This window comes from Panthera pardus, unplaced genomic scaffold (assembly GCF_024362965.1).
Source record: "Panthera pardus isolate Hobbes unplaced genomic scaffold, ASM2436296v1 HiC_scaffold_10, whole genome shotgun sequence".
Classification (NCBI taxonomy): domain Eukaryota; kingdom Metazoa; phylum Chordata; class Mammalia; order Carnivora; family Felidae; genus Panthera; species Panthera pardus.
In genome coordinates this window covers 89055561-89081053 of record NW_026526655.1, presented here as the reverse complement: position 1 = coordinate 89081053, position 25493 = coordinate 89055561, and the positions used below count along the sequence as shown (strand labels likewise).

The following is a 25493-nucleotide window of genomic DNA, read 5'->3' as shown; positions in this document are numbered from 1 at the left end:
ATAAAACCTTAAAATAAAAGAAAATATATGCTAAATATAACATTATTATTATTTTTTCAATAGCATGATTCATGCTTACTATTCTTATTCAATATGAAATTTAAGTATTTAAAAATAAATTACCATTACTTGATCTTTTAAATATATTCCTTTCAATGAATTCTATACATTAAAAAAGAGGAAGTGATATTCTCTTGTCATGATAGAAATCCAAAATCTAAATTAATTTGAATAATTTCATATCTCTCATGAGAATTGCCTAAATCATATATATTCTTCAGTTTACTTCAACATATTTCAGATACAGCTCATGTGGCAGTTTTTATTGAATTTCTAGCAGGTTGCAAAACGTTTCATGTAAAAATATTCTCTTAAAAATATGATTTAATGACAAACAGCATTAAAATTTTTATACACAGTGCGCCTCGGTGGCTCAGTTGGTTAAGCATCCAACTTTGGCTTAGGTCATGATCTTGTGGTTTGTGGGTTTGAGCCCCACGTCAGGCTTGTGCTGACAGCTCAGATCCTGGAGCCTGTTTCAGATTCTGTGTCTCCCTCTCTCTCTTCCCCTCCCCTGCTCATGCTGTCTTTCTCTCTCTCTCTCAAAAATAAATAAAGATTAAAAAAATTATATACCAATATTAATGAACGAGTGCCTATTAACAATCGATAGCTATCATTTTGAAAATTCACAGTGGATCGATGTCAGGGATAGTTACCTTATTTATTTATTTGTTTGTTACTTATACCATATATTTAATTCAATTTTTATAATAAGCTTTTAAGGTAGGCTTATCTCATATGCAAATGTGACTACTGAAGAGATAGGGTTTAAATGACTTTTCTAATGTGTAAAAATAAATAGTCCTTATTAAAAAACAAATAAAGTAGAATAAGGATTATTTATTATAATTATTTCTAAATAATTGAAAACAAGGATTTTTTAATCTAAAATTTATGCTCTTATACTCTTAACTCTTTTATATATGACAAAATAAAATTAAATCAATAAAGGACAGAGAAATAACACAGTGAAAACAACATAATGAAATCCTAGATTAAATTACTTTGGAAGTAATTACTTTTGAAAAAATCAAATAATGAAGGAAAACAAATGAGGAGTATCTTTTAAAAATAAGTTCAAGATAGTGGTCTGTCTGGGCCAAAATCTTTGTCTTTCCCCCCAAACCTAATATGTTAGTTAAGAGAAGTGGAATTACTCTACCCACAATAGAGTCTTGAACAGACGAGTGTTTGATAAATATTAGTTAGTTGATGAATGAATGAATGAATGAATGAATTTTAGTTGATGAGTGAGTGAATGAATTTTAGTTAGCAATATGACAGAAACAATCATTTGGGTGTGCAGATACAAGGTACCTGTATGTTGTTAATATGTAAGTCCATTTTAAGAAGATAAAGGGGCTTTTCTCATTTGCAGGTAAGTACGCATATACTCTGTCTACAAACATTGCATTTCAAGGTAGATTATTTAAAGGCATATTACAATTCTCAAAGAACAGTAATAAAGATGTAGATGATATATGAAAACATTTCACAAGCTTATATTAAAATATTAGTGCTGAATTACTTGAAAGGATATATGCTCCCATGTTTATTACAGCATTATTTATAATAGCCAAGAATGGAATCAACCTAAATGTCCATCAACAGAAAAGTGGATAAGAAAAATATTATCTACACAAACACACACACATACACACACACACACACACACACAGGAATATTACACAACCATTAAAAGGATGAGATCTTGCCATTTGCAACAACATGAACGGACTTAAAGGGTATTATGCTAAGTGAAATAAATAAGACTGAGAAAACCAAGTACCATATGATTCCACTCATAAATGGAATCTTTAAAAAATGAATAAACAAAAAGCAGAATGAGAACTATAAATACAGAGAACAAACTGATGGTTGTCAGATAGGAGGAGGTTGGGGGTTGGGACCATGGGTGAAGGGGAAAGGGAGATACAGGTCTCCAGTTATGGAATGAGTAAGTCATGGGAATAAGAAGCAGAGCATAAGGAGTACAGTCAATGATATTTCAATAGCAATGCTAGGGGACAGATGACAGCTATACTTGTGGGGAACACAGCATAATGTATATAAACTTCTCAACTCGCTAAATTGTACACCTGAAAATAATGTAACAATGTGTCAGCTATACTCAAAATAATAAAATATAAGTGTTTACAAACTTTAGTAACTTAACATTTGTTAATAAAGTATCTTTTATTTCTAGCAAATAACAAAATACATAAATTGTCACCACAAAGGAATACTGCTGTTCTATTTTATCTAAGTTTTCATCAGAAGGATAGGAGGGAAGAAATCCCCTTTTCTACATGCTTCTTAGACTCTTCTCCAAGTTTTATCATATGTGAAGTAAGAAGTCTCTATACCTAATATGAAATATATAAACTAATGGAGATTTTGTTTTTCCTATTGGATGGATAGACAGTCTGACTTACAGTTTGGAAGAGAAATTAGACTTCGCATTCATCCTAAAAGTTGGAAAAAAAACCAGTAAAATGGGATCCTAAGTTCAGATACTAATTTCATCTAGGATAACTTCAGAGGAGTCAACTTTGAATAATGTCAATCAATCAGAGGAAAGGATAAAATGTGTCCTTTCTCTCTTGTAGAGTTATATGCTCATTGAAAATTTGTCTTGCTTTGAAGTTACTTTGTGTGTGGGATGCATGCATGTGTGTGCATGTACACATGCATGTTAACTGCATTAAGGCCTTAATTAGCCTTCTGGGTTATGTTTTAGTAGTGATTATTTCCAAAATGGAAATTTTGAAAAGATACAATTTGTGATGATGACCCTACCACTGAATATAAATCTTGGGGCACCTGGGTGGCTGAGTCGGTTAGTTGTCTGATTTTGGCTCAGGTCATGATCTCATGGTTTGTGAGTTTGATCCCCATATCTGGCTCTGTGTGCACAGCTCAGAGCCTGGAGCCTGTTTCAGATTTTGTGTCTGACTGTCTCTCTGCCTTCTCCCGCTTGCAGTGTCTCTCTCTCTCTCTCTCTCTCTCTCTCTCTCTCTCTCCCTCTCTCAAAAATAAACAAACATTAGAAAAAAATATATAAACATGGGGGTGCATGTGTCCCTTCGAAACAGCATACCTGTATCCCTTGGATAAATGCCTAGTAGTGCAATTGCTGGGTCGTAGGGTAGTTCTATTTTGAGTTTTGAGGAACCTCCATACTGTTTTTCAGAGTGGCTGCACCAGCTTGCATTGCCACCAACAATGCAAAAGAGGTCCTCTTTCTCTGCATCCTCACCAATATCTGTTGTTGCCTGAGTTGTTAATGTTAGCCATTCTGACAGGTGTAAGGTGGTATTGATTTGTATTTCCCTGATGATGAGTGATGTTGAGCATTTTTTCATGTGTCGGTTGGCCATCTGGATGTGTTCCTTGGAGAAGTGTCTATTTATGTCTTTTAGCAGCACTATCAACAATAGCCAAATTATGTAAAGATCCCAAATGTCCATTGATGGATAAATGGATAAAGAAGATGTGATACACACACACACACACACACACACACACACACACACACACACACACACAATGGAGTATTACTTGGCAATCAAAAAGAATGAAATCTTGCCATTTGCAACTGCGTGGATGGAACTGGAGGCTATTATGCTAAGTGAAATTAGTCAGAGAAAGACAAAAATCATATGACTTCACTCATATGAGGACTTTAAGAGACAAAACAGATGAACATAAGGGAAGGGAAACAAAAATAATATAAAAACAGGGAGGGGGATAAAACAGAAGAGACCCATAGATATGGAGAACAAACTGAAGGTTGCTGGAGGGGTTGTGGGAGGGGGGTGGGCTAAATGGGTAAGGGGCAGTAAGGAATCTACTCCTGAAATCATTGCTTCACTATATGCTAACTAATTTGGATATAAATATTTAAAAAAATAAAAAATAAAATTAAAAAAAAATATATAGAAATGGGCCTTAGAAAAAAAATAAGAAAAATAAATAAATATCTTACTAAACCTACACAGTAATGTTGTTAATGTACATGTCATGCATTAATTTAAGATTACTGTGTCTTTATACTAGTGCTTTATAATATAAAATCTCTGAATGCTGGGTTGTAGAATGTAGTCAAGAACTTTATATATATATATAAAAGTTTTGCATACATTTATCAATGACAAAACTACAATGACTGCAGAACAGACATACTCGTTTCCTTCTATCTAAAAGTATAGTAGTTATATGGGGTGCTTGGCTGGCTCAGTTGGTTAAGTGTCTAACTCTCGATTTTGGCTCAGGTCATGTTCTCACTTGTTGGTGAATTAGAATCCCTCATTGGGCTCTGCACTGATGGCACAGAGCCTGCTTGGAATTCTCTATCTCCTTCTCTCTCTGCCCCTCTGTCTCTCTCAGAGCTAAATAAAATGTAAATGTATAGTAGTTATATACCTTTCATAAAATTGGCCACATAAATTAATCACATAAAAACATTTTGTGGTTAGACAAACCTGAATTTGAATCTCAGTTTATCCCTGGCTCATTATTTCCTGAGGACAAAGGGCTACACGTGCCTGATCCTTGGGATTTTCATATGCACAACAGGAATCTATAGTATCTATATTAAACATCTCTTGTGAGACTTAAATAATGTTTGACCCATCTCCTGGAAGTTAGAATTAGTTAGTTATTAGTTAATAAATTTCATATATTTAACATAGAAGCTAATCAATTATTTTTAATTCTATATAGGAAATTAGTCATCAACCTTTTTTAGATATTGCACTTAGTTTTGATGATCTCATTCTCTTAAACATGGGGAAAAATAAAAGTGTGCTTCTGAACCTAGAGAATAAACAGGTAAAAGTATGTTAGTAGTATACAATTGTTCTACTTTATATGAGGAATTTCAGGAGAGGATTATAAAAATTTTTCTAGATATCTAATACAAGTGAAAAAGAATTAAAGTTTATTAATTAAATCAGAAGAAACAACAGTAGCATATAAGAAAAAAAAAAAAAAAAAAAAACGGTTTTGGCCCTAAATCCCTATGCATTACTTAGGAATTCATTTCTAGGGGTAGCTTTCTGTTTAGTGTGATTATATATCTACCTTCCTGAAATTAGCTGCTTTATTAACAAGTAATTTGATAAGAGTCTCTTCTGATCTGGAGAGGTCAAATTAGCTGACTAATTTTCTGACACCAAGTCTAAAAGAGTTTAGATGGTACATTAATGACATTCCTGGTTATTACTCATGGTATTTCTGAGGGATGGTGTGTGTGTGTGTGTGTGTGTGTGTGTGTGTGTGTGTGTGTGTGTGTTAGTATCTATTGTGTATATATGTATATATATTTTTTCACAGATTCATGTATAAATACTACAAAAGTTTGTACAATGTAAACAATCATATACTATAGTCTTTCAGAGAGAGAAAATACAAGGCTATATAATACTAGTTTATTACATTCCATGAAGAAATAGTGATCTGTCCCTATGGAGGAAATTGATTTTTTATTCAAATGCAGCTATTTTATTCTTAGAAAAATAGTCAAACAAGACAGTATATAACCAAGTTTGTGTACCACTGATTATGTGTTTCTAAATATTAATTAATATTTAATGTTCACAAATTATAAAGAGAAATACCATTTTCTCTCTCATAATTTTCACTGAAATTATAACATGGTAAGATAACATGTCTGCATTTGAACATCTGAGAGCTTTTTACTTACTTTGATTAATTTAGGAAAAAAATATTAAAAATTTAGATGCTAAGTGAGTAATCCAATTTCAATGTCTACTGACTACACGAAAAATATGTTGTCCAGCATCCTTTCCATACTATATTACTTATTCAAAAGATTTGGCTAACTAACAGTCAATCCTTGGCTACCAGAAGACTGGGTAGGAATCTAAGAATAATTGATTTTTTCACCTAAGTTTATGAAAAATAATCAATTTGCCCAAACACATTCTCTCAGTAAGACGGAACATAATGGTTTCTACAATAAAGGTTGTATAAACAGGTGAGTAATTAAGGCTAGATTTCCATTTTAATGTGCCTTTAATTGAAAATTTTTATAAAGCACTTTAAAAGCTTTGTCCATCTAAGAGATAGCTCTGAACAATTATATGTCAATGGCATCGTCTAGAACACCAGGTATATTTCCTCATGAAACATAGCAATAAGTTCCATATATTTTTATTAGAGGCATGTGCTTTGTTAATTGTGACACATTATTCCTTTGAATATTTACTTAACATTCTTCTATGGAAGGGAACATTAAAAATATGCCTCCTTATACAGAAATGATAAGAAGAAATTAATTAAAAATGTGTAGGTGGCACTGTTCTAAGTAATCACAACAGTGATTTAATTCTTACGGGAATTTTATGAAGAAAACATTTCTTTGTTAAATCTTTCATGGTATGTCTAAAGTTTCAGAAGAAAAAGTGTTGGAACCTGGATTTAAGCCCAAGTCCATTTTACAGTAAGCCAGGTATTTATTCTCTCACGTGTTGCATAAATTTATTGAAATGTATGTTCATTTAACTTCCACAAGAATATCTCTAAATAAAAGGAAAAGTAACTATTTAGATTCATAACAAAAAGTCTTCCACATAATTTACTAAGTTTTTTTTCTTTGCTTAATACCTAAATTCTGAGTCATGCAATTTGTAGATGGCCTAATAAATATTAATAACTCATGTAGTTAAAATACACAATGATATTATGTGATTTTAAGTACACATGCATATCGTGGTAGATTATTTCACTTTCATACCCTTCAAAATAATTAAACATTCTTTAAATCACTATGAAACTAATCAGATAAATACAGTAAGATGCAGTTTGCAAAACTCTTCATTTATCACATATTTTGAAATATTTTCAAATAACATTCCATTCCCACTAAAAGTTTTTCTCACTTCTCACAATACTCTTGAAAAACATTAAGTGCATTTTTTTTTACTTTAAATACTTTAAATACCTCTTTTGTGAAAAGGACATGAAAAAGAAAGCATTTGGCGAAAACCTTGAGCTTCACTCAAATAAAATTCCCCGTTACTTGCTTAGGCTGTTTTGAACAATAAATAATAAATGTTTATGGTGACAAAGTCCAAGATTTGATTGACTTTGGAGTGACTAGACACCTTTTATCATAAAACATCAGTAACACTGTCAGAATAAAAGCTTTTGCAAATACTGTGAAGTATTATTTTATGTAAAATTCAGAAGCAATTTTATATGGTTTTTAATACCTTGTTGCTTCCGTGGATCATAAATCTGAAGCCCAAACAGGGGTGGTCTTTCGTGTCTCAGTAATGTCACCTCATTCGTTACCAAATCTAATTGAAAAATGGAACCATTCATATAATCAGTCCAGAACACATAATTCCCATGATGCGACAGTCCAAAAGGATGGTTCAACTCTTTCCCACTGTAAACAATCTGTAAAATATAAACACATTGTGAAAAATCTAAACTGACCTTTAGAAACATAACTGTTTAGAGAAAATGACACTCAAATAAGTATAAAGCATAATGATCTAACATCTTAACATATTTTCCTTCAGTATATTTAAAAAATGGATTTCACAATGTGAGCATATTTTCCTATTTTTAGGACATGTTATTTTAGGGAGACCCCATTTGTATTTCATCCATTTAAATGCTCTCATATACGACATTACTCATATGGTCACAAAGTGCAAACATTAAAAGGACTGCCTGACACTCTTCCTTGTCTCTGTTCTTTATGATATTCCAGTATCATAACCTGGAACAGAAACTGATCTGAGTAATTAGTGTCATTATGAATATTGTGATATTGCTTATCCAATACCCAAGGAATAAAACAGAGTCTTACAAAATTGGGAGTGAAAGGGATTCTCCTACCTAATTGGGCTAATGCAAATTGAAAAAATCTAGGAAATGACAGGGAGGGAGGTAAAGATTTTAATTTTGAACACAGAAACATTTATTAGTAGTAAGTAGCTAAACAAGATTCACTGACTAACTTCAGTTTTGATTTTCTTAGTATATCCTTTATGTTCTAGTTGCATTTTGTTGTTGTTTAACTGGAGCACTCAGTGCTAAGTGCTGTTTTCACATGTAGGTTTGTAGAAGAGGAATAAGGAGTAACACCTCCGAACATAATTCCTTTCCACCTTTCACCATTTATAAAATGATACTGTATACAATATGAAAAATAATTTTGTACTCCACTTAATATTAAAGAATTGAACTTATCTAAATAATGTGGGGCTGGAAATTCCATTTTTGCTACTTTTATCTTAACTCTTCATATCACATTTTCATATATTGAATAATCAAGACAGATTCTTACTTTTATTTTGTCACATCCATGAATGTTAAAATATGCTAGCCATTAAAATGTTATCTACATGGTATATATATCAATCCCTTCAAAGGAATCATAAATATTTACTTGGCACCTCTTAAAGTATGTGACATTAGGTTAAATGCCAATCAATTTTACTATTGGGGAAAAATATTAAAAGCATGGTTAGAGTCAACCAATGATTGAAATGGTCTTATCTGGTTAATGTAATATTCATTTGTCAAACAGAATTCATAATGAGGAGGCTTGGTCCATCGTGCAATCTTCCTTTCCAAAAAGAAGGAAGTATGGCATCATACTATTATTATCTTATCAATGGAAGCATTTTGATAATTTCTAGCATTCCATTTTCTGTTATTTAACTACACAGGTGAAGTCAGTTCATAATGTTATATGCATGCAGGTTATTATAAGATGAAAAGTAGAGGTGATGTTTTGTCAACACTGCCTCTGTCAGACAGTCAACTCCATCTTCAATTTACCCAAGAATTTAAAAATCACTTTGCAATGGTCTTACCAAAAGAGGCAAGAGGAAGTTGATGTGTATTCACAGCAATAACCCTGAAGTTCAGTTCAGTTTCAATTCCAATGTCATGAAGTTCTTTATTCAAATAAATGCACTATAATTACTTTTTCATAATATATCGGTTAATTTTCAGCTGCAAATATTAAAGATATTTGAATAGAGTTGGTTGCTCGGTCATAGCAAACTCATCAATAATGTAGAAAAACTGCGTTTTAAAACAGCCCTGATATCCTGAGAGCTTCTTTTTAAAATCCCACAAATCCTGGCATACCACAGTGAGCTGGCCTTGGTCTCCCGGAGGCAAGTGCCAGCTGCACTACTTAATGCTCAGCCTCCTTTAGCCACCCCACAGAGACTACTGGCAGCCACCTCAGAGGGGTAAAAATAAACTTGAAAGTATTTTTAACACCGCACAACAAGGCTCTGTGAAGAAGCAGCCTGTGAGTTAAAAAAAACAGCAGCATTTGTCTTTTACCTTCCTGTGAGTTCCATTCAAAAACACTTTTTCAATATGATCATAATAGGCGTCACACCAGTATAATGTGTTGGTGTGAAAGTCCAGAGTTAAACCGTTTGGCCACAGCATCTTTGAAGTCACAAAAATCTGCCGATTGAAGCCATCCATCCAGGCCTTCTCGATCCTTCCCACGCTGTCATCTATTTCATCTTCCTCCCAGTCTGTCCAATACATCCAACTAAGACATTACAAACGAGAGTGCACACATGTTATTTCAACGAGCCACCTTATAGAGGGACCCTTCTTCAGCCTGGGCACTTCCATAAAATCTAACTACTTTCTGATTTGTTTTTCAACCAAATGCTCATCTGCCGAAGGGAGGGCACATCTGTGAAGTACTCAGGGAAGTACAGATGTGTTCAGTGAAGCCAGTCCATTTAGACACATTAGAGAAAACCACTACCACGATGACCATAATTACTGGCCTCATTCATTGTTTAATCTAAGAGTAAGTACCAAATATTGATTTTCTTTGGTGTCGATACCAAGTTTGGAAATTGACCTTTGAGGTGTTACTATTTTTAACTGTTGCCCCTTTCATCAAACATACAATCAATTGTGTGATTGAAAAGCAGATTGACTGACATGAGAATGCATGGTGCTATTAATGAACTACTCCAGGCTTTATTTAATCTCAGATGAATTATTATTTTTGTAAGACAGGCAATTGGATTGCCTTTGTACTAAAAAGTATGGCCATACTGGGTTTATTTGGTCAAGCCTAATTTGTCTTCCTGATGCAAATGATCTATGCTTTATTGCTGCTTATTATTACCTCAAAATCCACAGAAGATGATTTAGCTGCACATAAGTTTAATAACATCAGGTTGACTGACCTTGAGATTTTGAGCTTTAATTTCTATCTCAAAAAAAAGCTTCCGCCTTTAAAAACAAGTCTTTTGTATAAGCTATAATAGTGGGAGAGGGGGCCTTGAGGGAGTGTTCCAATTCCTTCATGATTAAGGTTAAAACCCTCCACATGTGTTATTCTGGGGTCATGTGAAAGTTCCGTAGTTATTAATTAAAGTGTAGGTTTCAATTCAGTTGCCTCATATACAACTTTATAAAGCTCTAAAGCTTTTCTAAGCTGCTGACCTTGAAAATGTCCGTAGTAGATCCTCTTCCTTCCACGTTTTGTGGACCCTAAAGAATTTCAGAGGTCATTTGGGAAAAATCTGTATCCATGACTAAAAATCCTATTGAGATCTAAACAGGAAGATTTGGAACAAGTGAGGATATAACACACAATCCATTATTTTGTTCCAGTTCAAGTGTTTAAAATTCCCGTGACAGTTTACAATTATGTTGATATGTCCTTTTAGACATGAAAATTATTGATATTGGTGAATTTTATTAAGTCAAAATATATTCTAATCCTAGAAATAAACATGGAAATATGTTTATCTTGCTTGCATCCAGCATGTTCTTCAAGTGGTCTCAATATTGGGACAAAATTAGGAACAAATGAAGCAGTTATTCTAGTTGCTCTAGTCCTATGCTAGTTTGGTATAAGTGGTTGACTTCAACTGCATAAATCGAGTATGCAAATGAGAAATATGCAACTTTTTATATTTCTGTTAATACTTTCTTGAAATATTAAATATGGTTAGTCAATGCAGTTTTATTGTGGTTGCTAATTTACAACTTGTTAAAATTGCAATTATCTTCCCCTCTAGTTTTTCTTTTGACTATAGTGACACTCTTTTTCTTTGATTCTCCAACCCAAATTACACATACAGACAAACACAAGTATGGGTAATTCTGGATAACACAAGCATATTTTATGTTATTTTGCTATTTGAAGAAATTGTTGTGATCTGATCCATTATCTAAGATTATCTTCATTCAAATAAAATATAAGATAAATATTTAAATAAGAGTGCCAATGTAACAAAAGCTACGTATGTGATTATCAATTTCATTATGCAATGAAAAGTTATATTGTAGAAGACTTATAATCAGTATGAAATGTGATGATTCCTAAACACAGAAAATAGGAAGTATAGAAAGCAGAAACTAATATAAATTATTTTTATATGTGTGACTTGGGTATTCATTAAATAAATATTAGATTAAGCGAGCCTTCTGCTAATATGGCAAGAAAAATTGCACCTCTATTTTTCAACTCCTGTTCAAATACAATTATCTGATGAAGTCTATCTCTAGCCTCTCTGTCAAAATAAGGTCTTTCCATTGTTTCCTAGTGACATTTTTTAGTTATTTTATAGTATTTATTGCACTTATGCCCTGTATTATATTTGACGTGTCACATGTCATATGCTTTCAATTAAAAATTAAAATAATTAAGGTCAGGGTTTATTTCTTATTCATAATTGTATCCTACAGCACTAAGCTTGGACTATTGATGTTAATGATGTACCCCAATTAAACAGTATTATGTGGTGGACCCTAGAAATATTTAAATCCTTAAGCACTTCTCTGCCATAAATTTCACAGTTAAAAAACTCAATTTAGTGTTGCCATAACATCTAGCGGTTAACTAGAGAGCAGGTACTATTAATTGAGATAGGGATACTGGAGATCATGTTTGAGGGAAAATATGTGCTCAGCTTTGGACACATTTACTATAGATAATATTTTGATGAGTCAGAACTGAAGATGCAATTTTCTAAGTTATTGACATAAATTATGAAGTGTGAAATTATTGGAACGGAGGGAATTCACCTGTAGCTACCAGCTTGAAAAACATGCCATCAGAACCAATTCCTCCTCCAGCTTTATCCCCATTTCAACAACTGTTGAGACCTGCCAACTGTATTCTTCCAGTGTCTCTTTTCTGTTCCTATTACAAATGCCACAGTCTGTCTCTTATCCCTTTTCAAAGGGAACTCCTAACAGGTTGTTCACATATGCCTGTCATATTGCTATCACTTGTCTTCCTAGGTCACGAATTAAAAAAATGTGACTTTTATTCTCAAAACCATCTGATTACTCTGTTGTCAGAAAAGAAAATCCCATCTTTTAATCCCAACATTGAAGGTTTCTGCATATTTCTAATTTATTCTCTATGTTCCTTCACATGCCCCCTGCTTTAGGCTTAATGAACTTATCTCATCTCAAAATGGCCATTAACATCCCTGCCTCTAAACAAGTATTTACACTGTCCCTTCAGAGGACAGTGACTAACCTTATGACTGCACATCCTAAGACCCTGAGACCAAATCTACTTATCTGCAAATCCTATTCATCGTGTAAAGCTCAATTCTGAATTAAAAACCTCAAGAATTTTTGAAGAACATTATTTCATTCTATTTTATAATACAGGTAATGTGTGTGTGCGTGCACACCAAGCACATTAGATTTCCTACATGGTAGTTAATAGTATATTTGAATAAAGAATTAAATGAACATGTTCATTACCGATTCTGTAATTGTTTATAAATCTCTGGATGAAGTAAATCTCTAGAATGAGTAATTTTGTTAATAGGCTATTATGGTAGAGAAAACCTGTAATGCTCTCCTCCTGTGTATGGCTGCAAATAGATATTATGGTAGAAAAACATGTTAATAAATCAAGTGTCTTATTTTGTAATGTTTTGTATAAAGTTACACTGTGCTATTTTAAATGGACTTTTCCAAACTAAAGTTTCTTCTTTTTTTAAAAAAAAAATTATATTATGCTCAAGCAATACTTGGGACAATTAAATTAACATGATCCCAATTCTACTTCTATGTTCCAATCCATTCTCCCCAGGAAAGTCAGATTCGATTTTTTAAAATATAAATCTGATTCTCACTTCCACATTTTACCCTGCACCGAAGACAAAGTACAAAGCTGTCATCCTGGTGGACAAGTGCATCTCTGTCACTTCTCCCCTTGTTATGAATGGCGCAGCTCCACTGTCCTCGTTGCCATTCCTCACATTCAAGCTTTTACCCAAATTAAGATCTTCAAATGCACCATTTTCTTGATCTGAAATCCTCTTTCCCTCACTCTCCATTGCCAAGTCCTTCTCTACAATTAAATCTTGGTTTTAATGATGCCTCCTCAGGCCTTTCAGCAAACCTACTGAAATCAATTTCTACCTATTAGTCTCCATCATGTCATCCCGTTTGTTTTCCTCCTCCATTCTGGTCTGTTGAAATTATGTTAGTTGCCCATTGGGCACTTATTTCTCATTCAATCTCCCTACCCTCCACCTCATAGACAACAGAAGACGCTTCATAAGGATTAATGTTATGCCTGTTTTATTAACCATTGTATACCTAGTGCAAAAGTCTACTGTAGTATATTGCTAGGAGAAAAAAAATGTGTGTATGTGTGTGTGTGTGTGTGTGTGTGTGTGTGTGTACAAATATATGTGGTTTTCAGGTTGGTGCATAATAGCAGTGTTCTATTAGAAAATGTCTGATGGAAGAGGTAGAAGAGTCATTCTTTGTAGCACTAGAGCAAATACAGAGTCAGCTAGTATATATTACAGAGATGCAGATATTGTGTCAATGAGTCAATTTGAGTTGCCCCTAAATACTGTCAACTATGTAGATGCTATAGATTTCAAATCTAAGTTGGATGCTTGTCTATTAGAGAAATACTGGATGGGATCCCTGAATAGGAATTGAGAGATGGGACTAGTGGCCTCTAAATTTCCTCCTAAATCATATGATTCTATGACTTCCGTTTTTGTGTCATCTGAACACCACGAAGACTCTAACTATCACAAAGTATTTCTCTAACAGAATACTGAGAACAAAGATGCTGTTTTAAGATATCTTGCTTCAGGAAGATGTAGAAGATGTGTGTAATAAATAGTTTCTCAGATTGCCTTGATTTAAAGGTCAGATAGATGGTTTGGTTTTAAAGGCCAGGAATAGGACAGATAATTACAGAATTCACACATAAAATCACTGAAATTATAATTATGTCTTATAAAAACACATACAATGAGTTCAGCCACTGTTTAAATTTCAGTCAAAGGAAGCACCGTAATTGTGTTTGGAGCTATTCTCAACACAAACAATTCTAGGAACTATAATCTGGTGATCACAGTTTATAAGGAAGCCTCATGTTTCCTATTCAATGGAGTATTTTTTGTATGTGTGTAGTAAGGTGTAAGGTATATTCATTTTGTGATGCTAGTTTCAAACAGTGAAATATAAGACATGGGGTTATAAATGTCACGTATAACAACTGTACTTTTAAAATATGTAATCTATTCATTTAATTCTGACATTCTGTTAGGAATGTTCATAGTTTTTTAATATTTCTATATGTACAGTGTTGTTTGTGTTCAGGTAATAGCTCTGAATACAAATAAAAGGAAATAAATTTACCTGAGAATTGCATAAACTATTCCATCCTAAAACACGTGGTACATACCTCAAAATGATTTCACTCTATGAAAACTATGATTATGCTAAAATTATGTGATTACTAACCTAGACTAGTAAAAAGTAGTGGAGTATAGAGGTTATGAGTAAATTCTGGGATATACTACTTGAGTTTAAATATCTAGTTGGTCACTTAATAATTGAATGATCTTCTGAAAATCAATTACCTTTTTCTTCTTTATAAATCAAGGATGAAAATTACAACTAATTCAAAGGATTCTTGTGAGAATTAAAGGAAAGGAGTATAGTGAACCTATCTAACAAAATGCCTGGCTCACAGTAAATGTATCAAAAAATATAAATAAAAATCTTTGCTATTTTATGAATACATGAAATTTTAATGCCCTTTACAATTAAATTGATTGATTCTTTCAATCGATTATTTATCTTGGTGTCAGGCAGTCTAAAATGGAGAAGTATGGTCTTTATCTGAGTACGCCAAGTAAATATATCCTTTATAAAAATAATCTGTTTATTTCAGTTAAATGTATTTTGACACATTTAGTTAGCATATTTTCTATAAGAGAAAATCATTAAATAAGTAGCTTTCCCAATCAGGCCATTCATGTGTGAATTTAAATCAAACTTGCCACTACTAAATATAAAAATATATAAATATAAATATAAATACATATATATATATATATATATATATCTTCCTCCTATTAGGCTAATCAAATATTACGTACCCATTAACAGGATCCACCACAATCCCTCTGGGATGGGACATTTCTCCCTCTAAAAGAGTCTTCCGACTCTGAGAAGCTTTTTCTAGCCTGGCCACATTAATGGTCTTCCTATGGCCATCATTTGTCCAGTAAAGGTTATTTCCGATCCAGTCCACAGCAATTCCTTCCACATTATCTAGATCTGTAAAAAGCAAAAACAAGAGAACAACACATTTTACATCAGTGTCCACTACTTATGTTCTACTTAATAAAATGTTTAATTTAAAGAGGAATGAATTCTGATTCTTGGATTCTTTATAGGTTGTTTTGGAAAACATCACCATTCCACATAATATTTTTCAATCTTACTTTGAACTCCATTTTATGTGAATAGCAGCCCTCTATATTTTAATTGAAATAGTGATCTGGAGAAAAACAGGAAGTGCCAACACTTTGAAGTGAAAAAAAGGGAAATGCCAACACTTTAAAATGAAGGCTTATTGTCTATTATCACGCAAGAAGTGGTTGGATTAGAATAAAAATCCAAGTAACATTATCCTCAGTGTAGAGATCTTTAAAACTGCATTATTCCTCTGGTGAGTCCTGCCCTTGCTGTAATTGATGAGAGCACAAAAGGGTAAACGTTCTCAGAAAATAGATACAGACTATTTAGGGGGAAAATCTAGTAATAGGAACAAGGACTATGTTCAAAAAGTAAACATATTCAAACTTGCAATATGTAATCTGAATCATCAAAATAATAAGGGCGTGGCACCTGGGTGGCTCAGTTGATTGAGTATCCCACTCTTGATTTTGTTTTAGGTCATGATCTCACAATTTCATGAGGTCAAGCCCCACCTTGGGTTCTGTGCTGACACTGTGGAGACTGCTTGGGATTCCCTGCCTCTCTCTCTGCCTTTCCCTCATTTGTGTGCATATGCATGCACGTTCTCTCTCTGTCACTCACACAAAACTGGCTAAATTTTTGGGATGCCTGGGTGGCTCAGTTGGTTGAGCTTCTGACTTTGATTCAGGTCATGATATCGCAGTTGGTGAGTTCGAGCCCTGTGTGGGGTTCTGTGCTGACAGCTTAGAGCCTAGAGCCTCAAGCCTGCTTCAGATTCTGTGTCTCTGCCCATCCCTGCTTGCACTCTGTCTCTCTCTGTCTCTCAAAAATAGACTGTTAATTTTTTTAAATGGATACACTTAAAAAAATTATTTATAAAAAATAAAATAATAGGAATGCCCTCTTGCCAAGAGATGAACAGGTCCAGCAGAAGCACATTTCTGAAAGCCCAGAACAGGCTTTCATCATGGAACTGCATGAACAGTAAATCTCAAAGAAACACTAAAATATTTCTCTATATCCTAGACTTCTATTACAAAGGATACTATTACAGCCTTCTGTAAGATACAAGCAGTGATAATCCGAAGGAATATTATTAATATATAAACTTATATGAGTTCAACTAATTCAAACGCTTTACAGAAAGGGAAATGCCAACACTATATAGTCAAGGCTGATTGCCCTTCATCACACAAGTAGTGGCAGAATTAGAGTAAAAATACAAGTCAGTGATCCTCAGCATAGAGGTCTTTAAAACTGTGAGATCTTTAATTCCTGTGGTGAGTCCTGCCCTTGCTTTTTGCCATTTTATGAACCACCTTCCGAACTGTTCACGACATCTTAAGGATAGTTCACTTTTCTAATGCATGAGAAATTACCGGGAACTCCTTTTCTTCTCTCGAAACCAAGGAAACCTTTGTCTCTTTTTCCTCCCTGGTATGAGGTAGAGAACTGCAACTCATGGGGCAAAGCAGTACATAGTAATACACTAGAGACAGAACTGTGCCTTCACACACCACTGGCACATCTACATGCCATTCCCTCATTTGAACATGAAGTAAATGTTTACTATCATATTTTTTAATCACGACCCTTCTGGACTTGGAGGAAAATAAGATTTTCTTATGTGACCCTTTCTGCTCATCAGCATAGGCCCTGACTGAGGATGACTAATACAATGTGTGATTTGATCTAACTGAAAATGCCATTATAGTGAATCAGATATGTTTTCTCAATTTCACTAAGCTATCTGCTTCATTACCATCCAGGATGAGTCATTTTCACAGGTTAATTGTGTCTATGCTTAGAAAAAAAACTTTAATTTTGTCTTTGCCATATCGACACTTAATTTTCCTGAGCACTTTCCAGCTCTGGAATAATGGGAAAATAATAGCTGTTTATTCTTTTCCTTTATATCTATCATAGTTTGTGGTTGATTTTTATCTTGTTAGTTGGTTTTCAAAAACTGTATTACATTTGAAATCTATTCCAGCATGGACATTTCCATCTTCAATAGCCCTATTATTTTTATAACTTTTCCTTTTGCCATCTAACTTGACAATTTTTATTCATTTTTCATTGGAAGCAGTTGCAGTACTATCTGGATTGAAATTTTGTTGCTGACACTTGGGTAAACACCTCAGTCACTCTGATCTTTAATTTCTACACTCATTAAGTGAAGATAATAGCACCTACACCAGAGGATGATAACAAGGGGTAACCTAGCTACTGCATGTAAAGCACTTAGCATACCTGCAATATTGTAAATTCTCAGTATATGTTAGTTTTTACTCATTTAGCGGATAAAAACAATATTCTATATATGTCCTGACTCTTTCCCTTATGAGTGTTACTTGATAGAAATATACTTTATGTTTATCTCCCTTAAAATTATGATTTCATATTTCCTTGCATTGTGACCAGGGGCCAACTTTAACTAGAAATAGTATATGTAGAGTCAGTTGTAAATACATAGTGAGAGTGAAATGGAATTGAATTTCAAAACTGAGTGAATCCTGTTCCTAATTGTGTTGTTTGCTTTTTCTTTGGAAAATGAAATTCTTGAACAGCATAAAGTAGTGATTGAAATCACAATTTCTGGAATTACAGGGCCTAGGCTCTGCCACTAATGGTATCTCTAAATTACTTAACCTTTCTACTCTTCAATTTCCTAATCTTTAAAACAGGTGTAATGTTAGTGTTTAATTCATAGGATGGTTTTAACATTAATTAGTATATGTAAAATACATACAATAATGGTTGGCACATAGTCAATGTTATATAAATATTGTTATTAATATATTACTAATAGTATAATTTTCACTATATCCGTCCCTTTAGCTAACTACCTAATCTATTAAGATAGCAAGGAAATGATTAGCTTAATGTTTTTTAAAGATGTTTGGATGTGTGTGTTTTGTTTTTCTTTCCCATGTAGGTGAAAATGAGGTTGAATACAAATTTTAAAATAAAGAAATTCCTAAGAGTCTACGTGCAAATTGGAGATCTTTTTAGCCTATCTTTAGCAGGGTGTTCTTTTGTAAGAGCCTCAAAGTGAATCCATTTCTCAACAAATATACATTCATGAATAAAGTATTCTTACTCCATATCATATCGTATCTGCCTTTAATTAAACTAAGACTGATGGAACACTAAGACCGAGAACATTGGTTTAATGTACATTTTTTTATTTCAAGAAGCATTGGTTGGAATCTGAGATGGACTACTAAGGACTCTAAGACCAAAATATTTCAACAAGGTGATCAGGACATATGAAGGTTGATGTCACTCAAATTTCAAGCAAACATAGATGACTACAGAGATATGAATTACCAGCTTGAGGAAACATATGGCTGTTCAAATGTAAGAAAGGTGGAGTTGGTAAAATTTGCTAGAGTAAATTGCCTTGATATCTTTGGATAGAGTTGAAGTATTCTACATTGTAAAATCAACATTCACTACTATATTGTTATTGTTATTATATAACTAATATCAAACAAAGATTACAAATGTATTTTTTAATCTGCCAAAATTGCCCTTAAGTTTAACAAAATGCTCATTTTCATTTATCAATAAGAGAGGACTCTCAACATGCTTGTACTCCTTCAAAAAAGATTTCAGATGATGTTTTCTTATAATTTTTTTATTAACATATCTACATGTTCCATTCTAAGTAAAGAATTGAGATATTTATCCATATACTTCAGATTAAAAATGGACCTTTTAATATACTCTGTAAATACTTAAGATTAACATATTGTTTTGGTTCCAATTATTCAACTTTCCATCATTTTTTCTTTTGGAAACTTTGTTCTGGTATTTTAAGAATAATTTTTATAAATGGGTGTAATATATGACTAGTCTGCTAAAAAACATGCACTCATCAAAAACTAGACTTTTCACTTAAGTGAAAAATTCTTGAATATTTCCTATAGGTGATATCTACCACTAAGATAATGAGGATGAATAAAGGATAATACAGTTTATGTAAATTAAATAATTATTTGGATTTTAAAGAAATAATTAGATAAGTTATTTCAATTAATACCCAGAATTAAGTAAAATAAACATTTTTAAAAGACTAGAGAAAATTTTCTAACACTAACATCATTGCAGGCCTGATTTTTAGATTTTACAGATTTATGGAACAGAAGAGGATTCAAGTTTTATATACTTAAAATAAAATTGTTTACTTTTAAAATTGGGTCCAATTTTTTTTTAAAGAAACGCAATGGATGTGGTCACTGATGTTACTTTTGTTAAGGTGCATAGATGGAATCTCCAGAATAATCCATGAGTCTTGATTTTTTACAAGAGAATTGGGATTAACGTAATAAGGAATTGGAAATTATACACCACAATTGCCATCATAAAAAGACAATGCCTATATTTTCCCAATATAGCCAAGATTTTCTTTTCTTAATGCGAACATTATTTTTTTGGGTTGGAATGAAGCATTACAAGAGTGTGCGAGTGCAGAGGATGATCATGTGCCTTAAATAACTGCATGTGCAGCATGTAACGTAGATCTGCCTAGGGCCAAAGATGCCTTACCTTGCCTCAGAGTCAGCACTTGGACAATTCTCCTGCCTCCTATTCATGTAGTTCAATTAATCAACACCCTCTTTGTGTATTTCAATGTGGCCTGAGGCATCTCAACTTTTATGTTTCTGACATGAGTGAATGAAGTTGATTTAATTATAGCGTGGCAATAAATTTTGCGGGCTAAATTCCCTATCTCCTGAAGATGCAGGAATCTTTGGCTGGACTGAAGTTCTCTTTACCATCTGCCCTCCATAGCCAGCTGAGGCTGATGTTCTCATCCTCATTTTCATTCCAGGTCCTTTCTCAGGTCAGTTTAGAGGTCAGAGAGAATAAATACACAAGCTACTCTCAATGAGATTAAAATACTTTACTGATGTATTTAAAGAGAAATGTAAAGTGCATATAGGGTCTTATTTTAAGATGAAAAGAATGTATTAAAATATAGTGGTTTCCTTTTTTTATTATCAAAAGCATATTGTTGGTTTCAATTTAGGAGGAGAGTGTCACAGACTGTCTCTCTATGGCATTCAGATATTTCATCTTTGATGCAGTGATGAGCATAGAAGAGAGTAAAGAAAGCACCACAGTATTCATCATAGTTACTAATAAATGATAATCTATCTAAATGATAATCAAATGGAAGGTTTCAAGAATTATTAAGAACTGAGTTTTTTCCCCTACTTTCAAGCTCACAACTTAGCCCAGTACTGTTTCGTGGATGATGCTAGAGGACACAAGACGTGTAAGTCAAAATAAAGGACTTTATTACTCACAGCATAGAAAGTAGCATGGTCATGAGCAAACTGATACCAGTTTCTTTTACTCCAGAGTCCCGTGGGGATGACTGGGTTCAGCCCACATAGATGTGTTCACAAACAGTGAGTTTGTGAAATAATTCTGAAGTTAGGAAACCCAAATCTTTTCTAAAGGGCAATAAACAGGACTGTCCTTTATACTGTAGGGATAAACTAACTCTTATTCCAAAGCTCTTTTCTATACAAAAGTCCTTGAAAGAATTTTTCTGAATAAAAGGAAATAATTGTCTCACTCTAAGACATGCAGAAATGTGAGTGATTCACGGAGAAATATCTCCCAAGGAAAGTCACAGAAGTCATAAATTGGTAATCTTTAATAAATGTAGACAGATGAGCAAACAGGTTAGCATGAAAATGACCACCACTAACAAACATTTTAGCGTTCTGTGCTATTATTGCTCTTATGGGAATTATTTATTGATTTATACTACCACATCTTGAAGTATTTTGTTCAGGCAGCCATATGTGATCATTAATTTTATGAGTCAATTCAAATAGGCCAAGATATACAGATACCTGTTTAAACATAAGTCTAGATATTGCTGTCAAGGTAATTTTTAGGTGATTGACATTTAAATCCATATACTTGCAGTAAGGCATATTACCCTCCATATTGTGGGTTGGTCTCATCCACTCATATGACATTAGAAAAAAAACAAAAACAAAAACAAACACAAAAAGACTGAAGTCCCCTGAGGAAGAGGGAATTAAGTTTCTAAATTATCTTCAGACTTCAACTTTTCCCTGGGTCTATAACCTAGCTGACCATCCTGCAGATTTTTGACTTGCCATCCACCACATTCATGCAAGCCAGTTCTTTAAATTACATTTTTCTCTCTTACTCTTTATGTACACATCCTATTGGATCTGTTTCCATGAAGAACCTAATATACCATTACCATGCCAGTCATCTGGAAATGATTTTGCTAAATGCTCTAAGCAAAAGAAATACACTCTTCACATTCGTTCCTTTCAAATGAAACTGGAAAGTACACACTATTGAAGGGCGGAGATAATTTCATTTTAAGAATTCCCTTACAAATCAGCAATGGGTATATAGCTCATTTTTACATAATACATTAAAAATTGTAAATAATATCAGAGTTGTGTTCCAAATATTTTTAAATGTTTTTATTTTTTGTAAATTATGATATTTTCACATCTTTACAAGAACCTTTCCAGCTAGGAGGAGACTGCCTCTTCTAGGGATAGCCAATTCTTAGAGACAGCCAAGGGCCCAGCCAGGAATATGCCTTTGATGTGAAAACTAACCAACCCATTTGGAAGAACTGATTTGTTAAAATGTTCATATTTCCCAAAGCAATCTACAGATTCGATGCAATCCTTATCAGAATACCAACAGCATTTTTCACTGAACTGAAACAAATAAAACTAAAATTTGCATGGAATCACCGAAGACCCCAGATGGCCAAAGCCATCTTTAGAAAGAGAAACCTGAAGGTATCAAAATCCTGTATTTTAAGATACAATACAAAGTTGTAGCAATCAAACAATATGGTACTAGCACAAAAACAGACACATAAATAAATTGAACCTAATAGAGAGCCCAGAAATAAACCCACACTTATATGATCTGCCTATATCAAAGGAGGCAAGAATATATAATAGGGAAAAGACAGTCTGTTCAATAAATATTGTAGGAAAAATTGGACAGCTACATGAAAAGGAATTAAACTGGACCACTTTCTAATACCATACATAAAAACAAATTCAAAATGGATTAAAGACCTAAATATGAGGCATGAAACCATAAAACTCCTAAAGTAAAACAAAGTCAGTAATTTCTTTGATACCAGCTTTAGCAGTATTTTTCTAGATATGTCTCCTCAGGAAAAAGAATCAAATACAAAACTAAACTAGTGGGACTAGCCTAAAATAAAAATGGTTGTACACAGCAAAGAAAAGCATCAACAAAAAAAAAAAATGACAATTTACTGAGCGGGGAAGATATACAGAAATAATATATCTGATAAGGGCATTCATATTCAAAATATAAAAAGAACTTTTACAACTCAACACACACACACAAAAAAAACCCCAAATAATCTGATTAAAAGTGGGCAGAGGACCCGAATAGGCATTTTTCCAAGGAAGATGTACATAATTCAGATAGCTAACAGACACATGAAAAGATGTTCAATATCAATAAGCATCAGGGAAATACAAAGCAAAACCACAATGAACCATCACTTCACACCTGTCAGAATAGCTATAATCAAAAAAACAAGAAAAAACAAGTGTTGGTGAGGATGTGGAGAAAAATCAACCCTCTTGCACTGTTGGTGGGAATGCGAACTGACACAGTCGCTATGAAAAACAGTATGGAGGTTTTTCAAAAAAATTAAAAATAGAAATACCATATGATATAGCAATTCTGTTACTCAGTATTTATCCAAAGAAGACAAAAACACAAATTCAAAACATTATATGCACCCCTATGTTTATTGCAGCATTATGTAAAATAGAAAAGATATGGAAGCAACTCACATGTACATCAATTGATGAATGGATAAAAAAGATCTCACACACACACACACACACACACACACACACACACAGAGGCATATTACTCAGCCATAAAAGGGAATGGAATGAGATCTTGCCATTGCAACAACACGAATGGACCTAATGGGTATTATGCTAAGTGATATGTTAGAGAAAAACAAGTACCATATGATTTCACTTATATGTGGAGTCTAAAAATGAAAAAATAAAATAAGTAAAATTTAAAAAAGGAAATGAAGAAAGAATAAAACAAAAGCAGAACCAGACCCGTAAACACATAGAACAAACTGATGTTTGCCACAGGGCAGATGGGTAGGATATGGGCAAAATGGGTGAAGGTGAGTGAGAGATACAGGCTTCCAGTTATCAAATGAGTAAATTACAGGGATGAAAGGTACAAAATAGGGAATATGGTCAATAACAATGTAATAGCATTGTATGAGAATAGTTATACTTACGGTGAACATAGCACAATACATAGAGTCGCTCAATCACTATATTGTACCCCTATAATTAATGTAACGTTGTGCATTAAAACAAAATGAAACAGACAAAAAACTGACCAATCCAAAGCCATACCTCCTCTATCTGGTCCACAGTCTAGGAGAGAATACTCCTCTGCCTTAAAATCATCCCAGGGCCAGGTACCAAGCAACTATCACTCCTATCATTTAAAATCCAGTGGAAGTATTCACACAAGCCAGTTCTAAAGTGTTTATCCTACCTGCTTGCCTTTCCCACAGAAATGCCAATAAAGGATGTTAGCTAAAGCTTTCCCTTCATTCCTATTTTTGACCTCCTGACCACCATGCTGTCTTTCTTATGTTGCCCTGTATGTTGCGCTGTGCCTTCTGTCTCTCAGGCCTGTGAATGTAATCAACTTTGTTTTCCTGAGCGTCTCCTCTGTCTCCTGTTGTGGCTGCACGTGATGAAATATCTCATGAAAGAATACAAAATATGCATCCTCATTGTGAATGGGAGAGAGAGAAAGTAATTTCCATTAATGTGCTTTTACTACCCAATTCTGCCTATTTACTAAGAGAGAACAGAGCAAAAATAGCTTTAACTTCTGAACACAAAATAATATACCTATTCTTGAATATTCTTCTTAGTCCCATGAAGTAAGTTATAATTTATAAACATAAAACATTTTGGAACTCATTGCATTAATACTCAATTACTCATTCTCTTTCATAGTAGATGAAAAGGCAAGTCCATTAGAAGTTCCCTGAGCAATTTAATTTCATATAAAGTAACTTTTTTATTAGCTATGTTTGCTAATATGTTTCATAGTTTTGCATTTGGTCACTTAAACATTCAAGCAGTTGTACCACTTTAATTGATATTTTTCAAGGAACTTTTAAAAGAAACAAGGTGACACATACTTTGCTTAGGTTTTAGGGGAAGATACCCACTATTAAATTACAAGTTGAGCTTAAAAGCCAGAGGATGTAAGTCTTCATTATATTTATAATTACCATGATAAAAAACAGATGTGGGACATCCTCCTGGAACTTACCTTATTATCCTAAATTAAACAACAGTATACTTGTTTCAGACCCGCATTAATTCCCAGCGGAAAAACAAGATAGGCAAAATACATGTGTGAGTAAAAGGTGAAAGAGAAAAAGGAGGTTAAGTCCTTAAAATTTATCTTGCAGAAACCCTTCTATAAATATCTAAAAAAAGACACATAGTTAACAACCCTCAATGGTCCACAGGTAACCTTCCAAAACTGAAGCAGTGAGTCAGGGAAAAATATAATAATAAAATTAGGCAGGGACATACATATAAACT

The 25493-nt window shown here is 33.4% G+C and overlaps 1 protein-coding gene across 4 annotated transcripts in view; it reads right to left on the bottom strand.

Moving 5' to 3' along the window:
* Positions 1-25493, bottom strand: part of LRP1B (LDL receptor related protein 1B) — a 1871086-nt gene that overhangs the window by 725351 nt on the left and 1120242 nt on the right. For all 4 annotated transcript variants that reach the window (XM_053909160.1, XM_053909154.1, XM_053909157.1 and 1 more), the window contains exons 12-14: positions 15486-15666; positions 9406-9625; positions 7302-7491 (exon numbers count right to left, since the gene is read on the bottom strand). In XM_053909160.1, coding sequence (XP_053765135.1) covers positions 7302-7491; positions 9406-9625; positions 15486-15666 — 591 coding nt within the window. The remainder of the gene's footprint in view (positions 1-7301; positions 7492-9405; positions 9626-15485; positions 15667-25493) is intronic.